Source organism: Temnothorax nylanderi, unplaced genomic scaffold, assembly GCF_030848795.1.
Source record: "Temnothorax nylanderi isolate EJ_2023f unplaced genomic scaffold, tnyl_v1.0 TNYL_tig0070_pilon, whole genome shotgun sequence".
Taxonomy (NCBI): Eukaryota; Metazoa; Arthropoda; class Insecta; order Hymenoptera; family Formicidae; genus Temnothorax; species Temnothorax nylanderi.
Window position 1 is genome coordinate 836155 of NW_027249132.1, and position 15601 is coordinate 851755.

The 15601-nt window shown below is 36.1% G+C and overlaps 1 protein-coding gene across 2 annotated transcripts in view; it reads right to left on the reverse strand.

Moving 5' to 3' along the window:
• The window catches only part of LOC139773866 (protein O-mannosyl-transferase TMTC1-like), a 166975-nt gene that overhangs the window by 16094 nt on the left and 135280 nt on the right, over positions 1–15601 (reverse strand). For both annotated transcript variants that reach the window (XM_071708648.1, XM_071708647.1), the window contains 4 exons: positions 15005–15194; positions 9517–9638; positions 9263–9427; positions 8755–8868 (listed from right to left, as the gene is read on the reverse strand). In XM_071708648.1, the coding sequence (XP_071564749.1) occupies positions 8755–8868; positions 9263–9427; positions 9517–9638; positions 15005–15194 (591 nt within the window). The remainder of the gene's footprint in view (positions 1–8754; positions 8869–9262; positions 9428–9516; positions 9639–15004; positions 15195–15601) is intronic.

The window sequence follows — 15601 nt, forward strand, 5'->3', positions numbered from 1 at the left end:
CAGTATCGATGAGATGGAAATTTTTCGTCGTGAGCTACGACGAGATCTTGGTTGTAGTTATCAAATTCTCCAGAATTCCTTCCCCCTTAAGATGCAGATATGCCTTGTACCTTGGCTTCTCTGCTTCCAGGAAAGAGGATTGCGTAGAAGGTATGCGTTGCTTCCGTCGAGGATAAGTCACAATCCGTGAAAATACTAAGAGTGTATCTGGGGAGTGAGAATACAAGGCATTGGAGAACGACGGGGAAGTCTATCCGAGTAGTAGGGAGCTTGCATGCTTTCCTCCAAGAAAATTCGGAGGATCGCGACGGATTCAGAAGTTGCTAGAACTCGGCACGGCTCGGTGAAAAGCATTGTCCTGTCGAATACGACGAGAATTCTTTCGTGAAGAATTGACGGAAGTTGCCGTTTAGCCAAAGTGAATATCCCGTGAAAAGCGTCGGTGCGTGATCCAACTTATTTGGAAGACGTTTTAATAGGATCAATTTTAGGAAGTGAGAAGAGCGAAGTATCCGTAACGAAAAAATCACTCCCAAGGAGATGATCTGCATGTTCTTCAAGCGCAAGTCCCGAATGACACGGTTGCGGAGAACCGCAGTCATTAATCTGCGAGAGAACTATTCTTCACGCTCGATAACTTTCTTTTAAATTTCAAATTTTGTAAAAATATCTCCATTTTCTCTTGACTTAATTTTCTATTCCAGTTGAAATATATGTCGAATTTTTCTTTATTTCTATGGATAACAAATGCTTTAAAATTAGCTAGAAAACTTTTAATCTACATCTCCATTTACATTGTTAGTATCTCCAATTACATATCAGTTTTACTATTTTAATTATCTGTCAAAAAATGAGAGAAAGAAATTATTATCATGCTCTTTCCGGTCAATCTCTGAAGCGACATTCGAGATGCGTCGCACGTTTCTGAGGATAAACTTAACTCGAGATCGAGTTAAGAGAAAATCAATCAGCTGCTTTGCAAACTTCGTTAAAAGTTTTCGCGTGTGTGCGAGAATGCGAGCATATGCCACTGGATGTGTTCCTTGAAAATCATGGCTCGAAGAAAGTTGAAGAGAACATACATACTTTGCGTAGCGGGTTGCTTTACAAATCTTTTTGAAGTGCATGTGATTAAATTGTCACGTCTTTCATGCTTGGCAGGCAAAGCGTTTGATAATCCCGGATTTTCATATCTCGTAATCTACATAGGCTATATCAACTCGCTTCGTTGCCCGGTCTCGACACAACATGCTCACTATCCCGTGCAAAACAACCTCGGGCTAGTCGCCTCCATAAAGCTGTACAAAGTTTTAATGAAGGCCATTTTGTCGAATGGCTTAGCTGCGCAACAATTTTTCATTTGTGTCGCACACATAAAAACGTACGCTTCTGGCAATCTATCCGGAAGATATGATCAGTACAAAACTTATAAAAAATAGAAATTTAATATAAACCTTACATTACAAGTGACTTGTCCGGGATAAAAAAATATGGAATAAATTACCAGTAAAAATGAAGTACAAATGAAACTGTCATATATATACATGTACGTAAGTATCATATAAAATGTTGCTTTTTATAATACCATAAAAAGATTAAGTACTTTTATTTTTCAACAAGCTATATCAGCACGCTACTAAACAACTTGCATAATGGATGCTTAGCAAGATATGAATCACTAATTATTGGACCATAATTGTGTTGGATGATAGCAGAATCGTGAGATTAAAATGTTAAAATAATTAATCGGAAAATAATTGGCCACCAAGGACTTCTTTTCTTCCTTCCAACTCGAGATTCTCTCATGCGACGCATGGAATATGTGCTGTCGAAAACTAGTGTAAAAGATGGAACGCCGTACAGTGGTCTCCGGAGAGGGACGCAGAGAAACCTCGATATTTACACGTCAGGGGTTGCCATCCCCGTAAAGTACCCAGCGGGGTGCCGCGTGCCAGGAGTGTCTCTTTATTGGATAATAAATAACCTGTTTCATTTATAAGAAGGAGATAAAGTGTGGTAGACTATGTTCCCCAGATAGATCCTTCCTCGCCGACTGCCTTCCCATACAGCATCATTTCCCGGAAGTTGAAATTGCCAAGTATACGAACTGTACAGAGAGTACTGTCTAACATTTATTTAATACGTCTGACATGACGGAGTTCTTTTTGCTACCAAAAAAGTATACGATAAAAGAGAGAAGACAAATGTATGAGATATCAATATCTTCATAAACAAGAGATAAACTTTTCTTTTTGCTACAATTTCGCAAACTTAATTATCACCCGATAAAAATAATTACAAAAATAATAAAGTTTAATTTTAACGTTGCTACAGAAAAACAATTAAAAATTAATTTATTTTAGGAGAAAATATAATTCTGTATTTTCTATATGCATATGTACATACAAGGCAATTATATTTAATTTCGTTAGGTGAAAAAGTAGGTATTCTCCGACATAGACTCATGTAATTAGTTTCTTTTAATAACAAATAAATAACAAATTAAAATGCTTATTAAAAGGGGAAAAAAACAAAAATCTACAACCTCTGTAATATTACAAAACATTAATTTAAAATAGTTTTATAACATTTTCACTCAAATGCGAAACAAAAAGAGGAACGGTGATTTCAGGCGCATCGGTGCCATAAATTAAATTTAGATTCGAATACCGTGCTCAACGAAGTCGTCGCATCGCAATTTACCGTTGGTATTTCCCGTAAAAGAAAGCTTGACGGCTAATCTAAGATGGTTTAATTCTAGCAAGATTTGTTGTAATTTTCGCTAGACTAGCTTTATGGTGGCAAAGCATTGTAAAGTTAAGACAGCGACGAGGCTGGATTTGAAGATTAAAAGAAGAAGTGAGATAAAGAAGTCAGATGGTAACGTATTGTATATCTATATTCTATATGTCAGATTTTTGTTTGCTAATTTTGTTACATATACGAAACTGCAACTAAAAACACGTTTTGTCTATTCCATAAAAATTAAATAAAAATAAAAATAAATATTTAAATAAATATTAACAATTTTTAAAGATAATATTTATTACCGCTTATCATGGATGTAGCGATTGTCACCATGTACGATTCATATTATTTAAAATAATTTTAATGACTTTTCATGAAAAACTTGAATAATATATATTAATATAAATGTAGTATAATTCTAAACTGTTGCTAGGGCATTGCTATAAATATCTCTTTGCGAACGTGAAACAATGACGGAACATCGCTGCACTGCGAAGAATCGATGAGCAAACTATAGGCTCGCATTGCTCGTACGTCGGAAACGTTGGTGGATAAATTGACCGCACGGCTTCCCTTTTCATAGCACCCTCCACACTGCGGGTTCATTGTATACATGAACGTTTCACGTTGGCACAATACGTTTTGATCGATCTGATAGATAGTGCTAAGTTTCGCACGAACAAGATAATTATACATATAATATACATATATGTCAAAAAGGTAATAATATGACATTTCGATAACACTTTGCGTAATAGTCTCTATAATTATGACGTAATAACAGTCACAGTCAAGAGCATAGAATACTTTTATGAGCCTTAAGATAATATTACTATTTTAGCTGAACATCATAAATACGCACGAGCTTCATCCGTAGAGCATTATTAAAATCGCAATACTTAGGATACAGCGAACGCTACTAAACAACTATACAAAGTTTCTCGTATAGCTATTACAGTCTTACGCAACGCAACCGCGTCTTATGCAAACTGAATTATGGTAGCTTTATTCCATTATTTTTGTACTGAGCGCAAGAGAGTTTCGCTTTACTCTTTGAACTAATGAGTATACTGTGCAATGAATATACACAATGAACTTTTTAATAACTCTAGTATTTTCCATTTATATTTTTCCATTTATATAAAAAAAAGTCGTTAACGTTATGGAAGATCAGTATAAAACGATTAAATGTCAATGCGAGAGCTCTCATTTAGATAAAAAGGTAAACCGAGTGTGAAAAGTCATTTGTATTAATTGAATAGCTTTGTATTGCGGATGGCTCTTGCAAAATACACTCGGGGAGCAATACGCAGTAAATTACTGTTAGACTGTCGATATTATTCAGGCAAAGCATCGTCGTATAGCCATGACTCGTTTCTGAATGTTTCCTTCTACGAGCGATTGTCCCGAGAATTTTTATTGCGGATCAGCGTATTCAAGGGATTTCCTTCGCACTTGATTTACTGCGAGATACAGGACCTGCACACACTGAGCGTGGTTTTATGCTTTGGGCTGAATAATAGTAAAAGCACGGCGTCGTAAAACTGCAATCAAATAATGCATTATCGTAAATATACGGCTGTATAATGTCCGTGTAAAATTCTGATGGTTTATATATCTCATCCACGGCCGGTATCTACGATCCAGCAACAATGCATCATCTGAAAATGGCGTATCGCGATGCTGGTTTTGCTACAAATCATAAATAATGATATCGACTATAACCGAAAATTTTTAAAGCTGATGTACTTTTTAGACAGCCAAATTTCCACGCTGCTTATTTAAATAAGTTCTTTCTTCTATTTCTACGCAAAACAATAAATCTTTTTAAGGTTTAAAGGGTAAGAATATTTGGAGGGATTTATTTATTCACATGATTAATTTAATCAAAGTTCTTTTTTCATACAAAAGGAATATATTTTCAATTACAGATGTGCACGCACATACATTATTATTAAAACAGAAGATTAAAAGATTAAAAGGTTAAAAAGCGATTGTGTTTTACACACACACACAAAGATACACGCAAAATTGATACAATAAAAGAGATCTGTTAATATAAAGAAAGCAAGAAATCATAAAGTTCTAGCGTTTCGTGGCTATTGACCAAGAGAAGGAAAAAGCGGACTGTTGAGAGAGTAACGTGACTATGTACCAAAATAATCGGAAAGAGAGAAAAGAGAGACGAATGAAAGCGAAGGAATGCGTTTTCACGATACGGTCTGCTTTTTCCGGCGAATGAAAAGCAAACAGAAAAGTCGCGTCTTACCTCGATTCTATGACGTTCCATCGACCGAGTATGCTCGCCTCTTCTTTCTCATTTCATACCGCCTTTCGCTTTATCCTTCGGTCATAATTCTCAAGACACCTCGCGCCATTCTTTCCACAAATGCAATAAGCGCTACACAGAAAGAGAGAGAGAGAGAGAGAAGGAGAGAAAGATGGGGAGCTAGGGGCCTTGGAGTGAATACCTCAAGAGAACTCTATGTTCTTCCGGTGACGCTCAATTATTACTCGTGCACGGACCAGGTCAATCTCAGGCTACTTTAAATTACTTACTCGGCGCGATATTCCGAAGGGAGCAGAAACTTCGTCGTGGATCTCCTCGGGGAAATTTCGTACGACAGATCGAAAACTAATTCGTCGCGCGAGGATCAAAACTAAAGCGGAATGTTGCAGGCAATGAACGGGACGCAGCGAGACGGTGGAAACGCGAGATGTACGAGGAGGATCGAGCCATTATTCTCGAGCGGAGTTTTATGGAATCGCACGTTAGGCGATACGACCGTAAAATGTTATTTCGAGCACGAGGTAAAAGAGAGGAAGGCAGTCTTTCGCCAATCTACGATCCAACGCCACGTTATGCGTCGGCTAAAATAGCGAACGATGCGATGATTTGGCGCACAAAACAAACGGAGGAAATTGCCAGTTAGTTGAAGGTTCGATTTTTCAGAGCCAATATCAGTCGATCCGTAGGGCGCGATGCAGCGATGGTAACGAAAAGTGGCGGAAAAGAGGAGCCAGAGTAGAAAGAGAAAGAGAGAAAGAAAGAGAGAGAGGGAGAGAAAAAAAAGAAGTGCGACCTGCATAGAACGGTTAGAAAGCTCAGCGTAGGAAATGAGATCTACAAGTGAGCGAACTGGACGAGCGCGGGTGTACCGCCGAAATGCAATTTTCATCCGGCTGCAGCCGCCCGCTTCTGCAACGCAGCGGCTGCAGCTGCTGTCACGCCAACCAATTCTCTCTCTTCCCTTCCCTCCTCATCCATCCTCGGCATTTTTTTTTCCCGCGCCACATCATCATTTCCTCGATATGTTTACCGGACTGATTGCATTCGCGTAGACAAATAATCTGATATTACGATGAAACAATCCAAGCGCGATATGTTGCGAAATGCACGTAGCGCTCGCGCATGGTTACGTGTACAGAGGAACGACGACCCGATTTATCGGTACACCGCAGACGATTGCCCGATGATGAATCGCATGACACATCGCAAAAGTACACGCCACAGAAGTTTGAAACGAGAATGCGTTTATTTTTCCAACAGACGATTATTTTTTGCGTCGCGATGACCCTTGAGCGTTTCTTGTGCTGGACGGGATAACGAAATTCACGAAATACACGTAGGACAAAAATGCGCAGGCAGGAACATAGGAACAGACATGGAGAGGCAGAGAACGAGAGAGAGAGAGAGAGAGAGAGAGAGAGAGAGAGAGAAGGAAGAAACGAAATAAAAAAAACGAACGACTGGTTACCACTTCATCTCGAGCGCAGTCGAGCTACGGCTAATTAATGCACTTTTGTCGGTTTGCTGCAACCCTGCTCGCGCTATGCACGAGAAACGCGATAGGGGAAAAGGGTAGTTGAGAAGCAGAGAAAAGAGTCTGCATGTCGTAATAAAATTGTATTATGTTGCCTACCCTTGTATGATATTCTGTCTGTTCTGTCACGCACGAAGGAATATATAAGCAAATGAAAATAGATCATAATGGCAAAGAAGTGAAAATAAAGACGAGATAATAAAACAATACAAATATAAATGTGATTATTTTAAAAGATTTCTGCGATAACATTATCCTATGGAAATTATGAAAACCTAAGGTAGAAAACAAGCATTTGGCGAGTTGGTTAAAAAAATGCAAATCATGAATTTGCAATTATATTGTGCCGCCGAGTTTATGCATTAATTTACCGCCGTCTATATATATATCCCAAAGATGAAAGAATTATTACAAAGTTACAGAAGGTACGAAGCTGAAAGGTGATTAAAATTCCTCAATAATGCTGAAATTTATAAATAAATCTTCTCAATTACTTTTTCTCCCCTTTCATCATGATATTCTCTATAAAAGTTAAAAAACCGTGCTGGACACAAGCGTATGTGTACCGTAACGACACGTTCTTTTACAAAACAACATTCATATTCATGAATTTGTGTTTGATCTCTATTCATCCATAATTTTTATCAAAATTGATACGTAAGTATAAAATAGAATAAACGGGAGATTTTCTATAGAATTTCGATTGATAATTACAAACTCTTTTTAGAGCGATTAATCGCAATAGAAACCACATGCAATAATAGAAAAATTCAAAGTAATTTTGTAACAGAATATCTCAAACAGCTGTAACAACAGATACATATTGTTCAGAAACATGTCACCAGACATGTACTAGAAGTACGCAGTTTACCAAATGGTTGTTTATAAATTATTGATGCGAAAAATTATTCTCAAAAGTATAATTTGATTCATCACATAACACGAAGCAACTACAACTGCGAATTGATGATTATATCTGGCCCGCTGTTTGTACAACCACCAAACAAGTTTAGCGCCAATGTTCAAAGACATTTTTCACATAATTCTGCTTATTTTAGTAAATTGCGTTTGCGATCAGAACATTTTTCTTGCGCAAATACATTTTAAGTGACAGCTCAATATATATGTTACTGTTATTGGAAAGGTTTGAAACGTATTAAATTATGCTAGATATGTTATATTTCAAATATTTTTCATGTTTCTGATATTATTTATGTATATCAACAAAATCTCTAATCCTAAAAATATTTCCAATTTTCACTCCATTTCGAGAAGATATACGATAGCCGTGTAACTGGCTACAGCTACGTGAAATACAATTTATCGGATTTAAGAGCCTTCTATACTTGAATTATTTAATTGAGGCGAGTTAGTATGTTGTTATAAATGATGGTTGATACATTTATTTTTGTTAATCTTTTAAAATCTGATGCTTGAAGTAAATATAACCTAGTTATGTATAATATTTTTATGAAATGTTACTCTCGCATATTGCAGTGTTAATGTAGCAATTCAATAAGATTTATGATGTTTTATGAAATGATGGATTTTATTGCTTCAATTATATCGAAATCGATATAATGTCTTCCATACTTGTGTATATTATTTATTATTAAACTTTTTAATATAAACTTTTATATGTGCGATTTAGTTATTTTGTAGGTGATTGTTAACACAAATATTTATTGGAAAATGATAAATCGATGGTAACGAAATGTATTCAGTTTTGTAGTGTGTAATATTTAAAGCATATCAAAGAAAGAAAACAAATAAAATAATTCATACCCATGATCGGAAACATTTATTAAGGTAGAACTTTAAAAATAAACGGACGATCTAACGAAATCTTCTTATTAATTAATCTCAATTAATCTATTAAGAGTAGAACTACTTATTAAAGTATAAAACACAAAAAGTACAGAAAATGTATATGTTATAATATTTTATATATAAATAAAATAATGTGTCTTTTCTGTTTTAAATTACTGATATATAATATTCTGTGATTCGATACCTTCAAATGTGCAATCTCTCGATTAACACATCAGCAACAAACCACAAAGCACTTAAATATTTGTAATGATGTTGATCGTTGTTCCCACGCGAATAAATGAATACCACTATTGTTCTAACATGCATCTAGAAATTTTATATACGGTGCGAGAAAGAGAAACACACTTACCAGAGGGCCAACTGATAATGGTGAACCGCAAGGTTCGGTTGCGACGTGTCTTTAAGGAAATTAGCGAAGTTGTAATGCATCTTGGCATTGTAGGGTAGAGACCGCAGTCCCGCTCTGAAACAAGGCGATTTGGGGTCAGACGAGACCATCCTCTCGACCTCGACACGACCGTACCACCCTCGTCATCCCATATCTACGTTAGTTATGTTTTGCGACCCCATACATAGGCAATCGGCGCGGCGCCTGCACCAAGTTCTTGAACGTATATACCACTGGCATTATGCCAGTCTCCTTGTTTAAGTCAGAACTAGGCACTCGCCGTAAATGTCTACGGCATCCTCGCGTGACAAAATCATTTTTGTCGTAATCGCGAGGCTCAGATGAGATTGCGTGCAGTAAGAACGATTATTTATGTTTGTCATTAACGCGAGGATTTTATCCTCGCAAAGCAAGAAAGTTTCTCGAACGATTAATAAAACATGTGACACGTAAATCCGTTATCACGTACTTGATTAAAGTTTCTCTAGATGTCCAATCGTTGTTCCGAAGAACCGTTCTGAAACATCCTAAAACGAGCAGGAGAGCTACGCCTGTAGTGATCCAACTTCTCCGTCGTGGTGCAGCGATCCAGCTCACCTGCATACCGTAGACGATCAAAATAATCCATCCTACACTGTAAAATTACATCAAGAATTCATGTCACTCGTTGCAACAAACATCGCGATTTTAGTATTGTTAAGTATAATACTTTAACAAAATTACCTCGGTGTATATAAAACCCGTTCTGCCACGACAAAACCGACAGTGACGAAAAGATTGGACGCAGGTAGGAACGGCAGCACCAGGAACATCCAACCAAGAACCAGAGGCGGATGCCTTTGTTGCTAAAAAAGACAGAAAAATATGATATCTTATTTCAGACATTCGTTGATAAATATAGGGGTTTAAATCCTCGTTAAATCTAACGCTACTACATCGAAATCTCTTCGAGCAAACTGTTGTGTACATAAGTTTCATCTTTACCGGATGAGTATACTCGATTAAAGTTTATGTTATACTTGAGTAAGTTTATGTTGCTTTTACGCAACTCGCATACTCGTAAAATTATGATTAAATGCAATCGCAAGTTTTAAATGTATAACGAGTAATGATTTAAAATCATATCTCGATCTGTAACCTCTTAACTTTGGAAAGATAAACTTCAGAGTATCGACAATTTTTTAGAGAAATTTGATGTACAGTATATGAATATAATCAATTAATGGAACGAAATCGTACGCGTAATCGTGCTTTAAAACAATAATGCTTTAAAACACTCACCACATTTACAAAGAATAGAAAGTATTACGACTATAATAACAATAAATAGCAGTTTTCAATATTTTATTGAGAAAAAAATGATCAAGACTTTGATGATGTCATTTTTCCTCTGTTGGAATCTTATTTTATTTAGTCCGTATCGTGAAAAATCAAATGCTAAAAGTGTAAGCAAAATGTATGTTCAATCATATAAACAATGAAAGGAAACATTTTAAGACTTTTGCGACTAAATCCGCATAAAGATGATATATCCGGACAGCCACTTAAATTAAGCGAAGACTGCACGGGCAACGCTAGAAACTCGAAAAGCAGTCATTGAAAGTTTAAACTGTCAGGTTGCTATTTATAAAATATTGACTCGAGCGAGAGTAAGCGACTCAAGCAATGCAGCATAAAAATTTGTGTGATAACTGCGATTTTATTTTAGCACGTAGTTCTCGTCTGGTTTAAAATCTTTATTCGATACCGATATTTTTTTTATTTTTTTTATCAGACTATCACAGTGTACAAAAAATAACAAGGTGTTTTGAAACCGAAAATATATCGCACCGTCATGTGTTTTTCCGTATCAAATATTCGAACTGATACATTATTATCCGCATATTACACTACGAAATAAAACATACATTTAATACACATCTGATTTCATAGTGGTCGACACTGTGGATGCTGAATGTTCGTATACGAAGTTATTGCGTAAATCGGAATATCAGAAACATGTATCGCACATAAACTGTAGGTAACCTCAAGAGAAAAGTATATGTTTACAAGACAAATGGAATGCTTCATAAACCTACAGTATTGCACAACACGCACGGATCGTTATCCCACGACGATGAAGAGAACACCGGAAGATGCGACATGCATCTTCACAGGCACATGCACTGCATATGCATTGCACTTTCGTGTAAGAAAGAAGATGAAGAGACAGGAAACGGTATATCAAAATGGAAACACATAAAATGACAGACGCGGATTCTAAAGCTCGTGCAATTCATGTCTTTCACGTCGCAGAATTATATGAACGAGAAAAAAAAATATGAGAAAAAGTTTGTACTTCGAAAAATTATTCGAAAAGGAACTCGAACGCGAAGAGGCAGAGATGAATGTCACATGGAGCATCGAAAGGAAAATTTCAACAATGGATATTTATGACAAAATTGATTACAGTGTAGACGACGAAAAAATAATACCAGCACCTAATTTGATGGAAAAATAGAACTTGGACAACAATATCGATACGAAAGTAGAGAACATACATATTCACTGATCAAAACAAAGACGAATTTAGCGGATTTTCTGCTTCAACTCTTTTATCGATTAATTTACATCATGAAAAAAATATGGAAACAAAAATAAACATTTAACCTCGATTATGAAGTCCAATATTCTACTATCTGGAAACGATGGAAGAAATTGAAAAAAAAAACGATGAGGCAAACATATTAATAACAAAAATTTCCACGAGCGTGTCTTCGCGGAAAACTGTGAACATTGATATCGAGTATTATCACTCGAGGGATCAGAGTGGTTCAGAGTGTTGCCGCCAACAATGCGACGTCATTCTCGTCGAGTTTATCTGATGAAAAAGGGGGCAAGCATACAAATAATGTGTTCACGTCGCCATCAGTCGATGATGGATCGGCACAGTTAAAATGAAAACTGAGAACGACTCTGGCGTTCTAGGAAGGACTCATTCTGTAATTGATAATGATGCGACGTCAACGGAGATTGAGATGGGTTTCAGTGAAATTAAAAGTCATCCACTGGCCGATTTGCTGTTAGCTCATTCATCGCTATCTCATGCGCACTCAAAAACGTATCTAGGGAAATACAAAGTCCATCACAGTATTAGCTGATACCAACTGCTGCTTCAGCCAAACATCTGATGGATGTCAAAACACTGATGAAAAAATCAAAATGAGAATTGAAATCTGAGAGAAAATCAAAAAGTTACCGTAAATGCTGCAGAAACAACTTCAATTAACAATGAGCCTCAACATAATTTATTCAAGATCGCATCACCCGACGACCCACGCAAGGAAAATTATATGAAAATCAGAAAGAAACCTATGAGTCTAAAGGAAAGTCATAAATATAACATATCTATAGAAATGAACAATATTGATGATCGTATAGTGTGTCGAAGTATTAATATCAAAATATCATAAGTTCGGAAAGAACAGAATTAGTATTAACGACGATTTGGAAAAAGCAGAAATTTATTTATGAAACTGAAGTGTTGGGAAAATTGGAAATAATTATTTCTAATAAACGCAAAAGATAACCAGCATAAAAAGAATAATAAATCTGACCAACCCAACTTATTGTAGTTATCATAACAAGATTGATCATATAAAAAATGACAATGTAAAAATGACGCGAAAGAAGAGACATCACAGAATGATTTAAATGTTCGAAAGGAAGACAAGATAATTATTTGCTTGCTGTTGTCGACAGAAAAAACCAACTCCACGAAATGCGAAATACATGTCAAGAGTTATGGAAGAGGTAACGTCATTCAGCTCATGTACAGAAGTGCAGCACGAACATATTACTTAGCGATTATAAAAGAAGTTGGAAAGTTACTGCGAGCGTCCCGACGTCAGCGCAGCGTCTTTTAGAAAAGTTTGGAACAAATTTCAAGATAAATTAATGCGAGATTTAGTGACATAATTCTTACGCAAAATCACAAACGGAAATAATAAATTATTGCAAGCTTAAAAAAGCCAACAAATTTCGCGATTTTTAACAATAATAAAATATACGACAAAACAAGCTAATATAAAAGAATTCACTGTCTGATTCTTGTTATGATGCGCACATGGAAAACGAGAATAGAAATGTATCGAAAAGTGACTTTACAAATGTTACAAATGTAACTACGTCAGTAAAAGACGTGCAGCATTATCAAAGACGAAACATCAGCACAAAGTGGTGTAACAGCAGCATCGTTATCCAATTCACATACAGAAGCGCAAGCAAAACGCGACACAATACAAATCTTCAACGAGAATCAATAGAAACGATATTCTCCAGTAAAGTAAAAGACCGAGTAGAAGAAAATAAGAATAATAATAAAAGTTCGTTAATAAAAGCGAAGAAAATTTAAAAGTTACCACAAATACCGTGATATTCGCAAATGCAATATCTCAGAATAATATCGAAAACATAAATAAACAAGATTCATCAAAACTATTGCCATCGTCTAATTTGTACATGAATAAATAATAAATTTTTGTGAAAAATCGTATGATATAAACAAGAAACTACGAAAACATAGGTATCGGCGCATAGTCAAAAGCTAAGAAAATTTTAAAAATAATTTAAAAAATTAGAAATTTTAAGAAAAATATTGCATGCAAATTTCCAAGATTAAAAAATAATGAAAATTAGAAACAGTGATAACATGTTTTGAGGAAAGCTCTACATATAACGAAGCAGCATTAGCGCAAGGAGCAAGCTTAAGCTTAAGGAAGATAATGCATTGAAATGAAATCGTCGGTTAATTCATTTGCAGACACAAAAAATGTGCAGAGAGAGACAAATCGAGAGAATATATAGGATAACAGCGAATAAGCAGATCTTCTGCACTGATTATCTCTAAGTGGTTAGAACATATACAATAAACATGCTACATAACATATTATTTATCGATTGAAATTATTTTAGTAATCCTATTTTCACAGAATAGACTGTTATTTTAACATCATGTTAGGTATGACACCACCGATAGCTATTAAAGATATAGCTCTAGTATGTGACAGTAAGCATCATTATCTTGAAACTTACCAACAATAATTTATTTAATGTGATTACATGTGACTCATATTATATTCCAAATCTACTAGACAAAATCTTGGAAAGACACTATCCATATAATATATACATATAAAAGAAACTTCTATATAAAAATACACATGTAATTTCATTTTCTTGGCTTTCTTTGGGAAAGTATTGCAAATGTTAATATTCATGTTGGGATAAGACGAAGTCAACTACATATAAGTTTGAGACCTACAATAAGTTGCGAAACCTAACTGCGCAAAGCAATAAATTGTACCAGATGTACACAAAAGACTACAGAATAGAAAGCAATCATACTTTTTTTTTGTAAAAAAATCTTCCCTCTCTTATAAATGCAATGTGTAGATATAGTGCGTAAGAGTCTTAAGAATGACCCCGTTCGAGAAAAAGACGTCTGTTTCCACTTCGTGCCTGCGAAGAGCTAGGTGACTGCCGGCGGCTAGTCGAGCGTGTGAGGTGACATTAAAAGCACAGATATGACCTCTTTGAGGAAAAATGACATCGACATACAGACAGCGAACCTTAAAGAGGTCATTATGCCGAAGGCTCAACGACCGTCCCGGCTGATCCAAAAGACGCAGAAGACAGAAGTGGTTTACGAGATACGCTTTTATCGTTTGACTTCAAGCTTATGTCATGTAGGTACTACAAAACTTCTTTTATGACTCTCGAGCCAAGCACAATTTCATCATTGTCGGACTATAGCCGACAGGTATTGAGGTACAGGAGTACTACGTTTTTCTTGTGTTACGCCAGGCCCGCGGCAGAAACGTTTAACCGTGGGATGACATTTCGCGGACGATAACTGGTGGTCATTCCGCTTTATGATCTCGTAACGTGACCAATAACGTCGGCGAGTATCTACGATACTGATCACTTGAAAAGAATAACTTTACGTCGATTCGTTATAATAAAGTAAAAGAATTCACGTAAAATTTCTCCGTAAATCTCTCATTAAAGCGTGACTTGACACTGATGTACTGTAAAGTGAGAATAGTAAACGATGTTTCCAACGCTTAGAGGAATATTTGTGAACTGCTCATAGTAATTTATATGCAAATATTCCGTTTGATTTTAGCACAATTTGGCTGTAATCTACAATTATCAAATTTTATATATTTACCTCGAAATCCGTGAAGGCTTTGTACGTGAGAACCAGACAACCGCCGAAGAATATACAGGTGGCGAGATTTCTGGTGTCCGTAAAAGATGTAACCAAAGGAACAGATCCCATCTGCCAATCGTGCGAAAGTATAGCCGGACACAGGAGCAACCAACAATTCAGCGCTGCCAAGTAGCAAAAAGTCAACAATCTGGAATTAACAACAAGTGTGATTAGATCATGTAGTACCATACAGTTGTATTTAAATTAATAACAAGCATATTCGAAAGTACAATTATTAATATGCTAATAATATCCGTTTGATTCTGATTTGACTGCTCTAAGAACGTCATATTCATTTGACGTTGACAAACAAGTTTGTCGCCTTTAATGCCTTTTTCCGAAGAAAATTGGCTGCTCGATTGTGGCGACGAAGGCAAGTTCTCGCGATCGGTATTGTCCTCTTGGCGTGAGGTGAAGAGGTCGGTCAATGAGGCCTGGAGTGGTATCCTCCAGTTGCTGACATCGAGGTTCCATTTTCTCACTATCAGCATCCACCGATATAATCACCGATATAATACCCTCCCCTAGTATCTCCACGACAAGCGTCTGTACGAT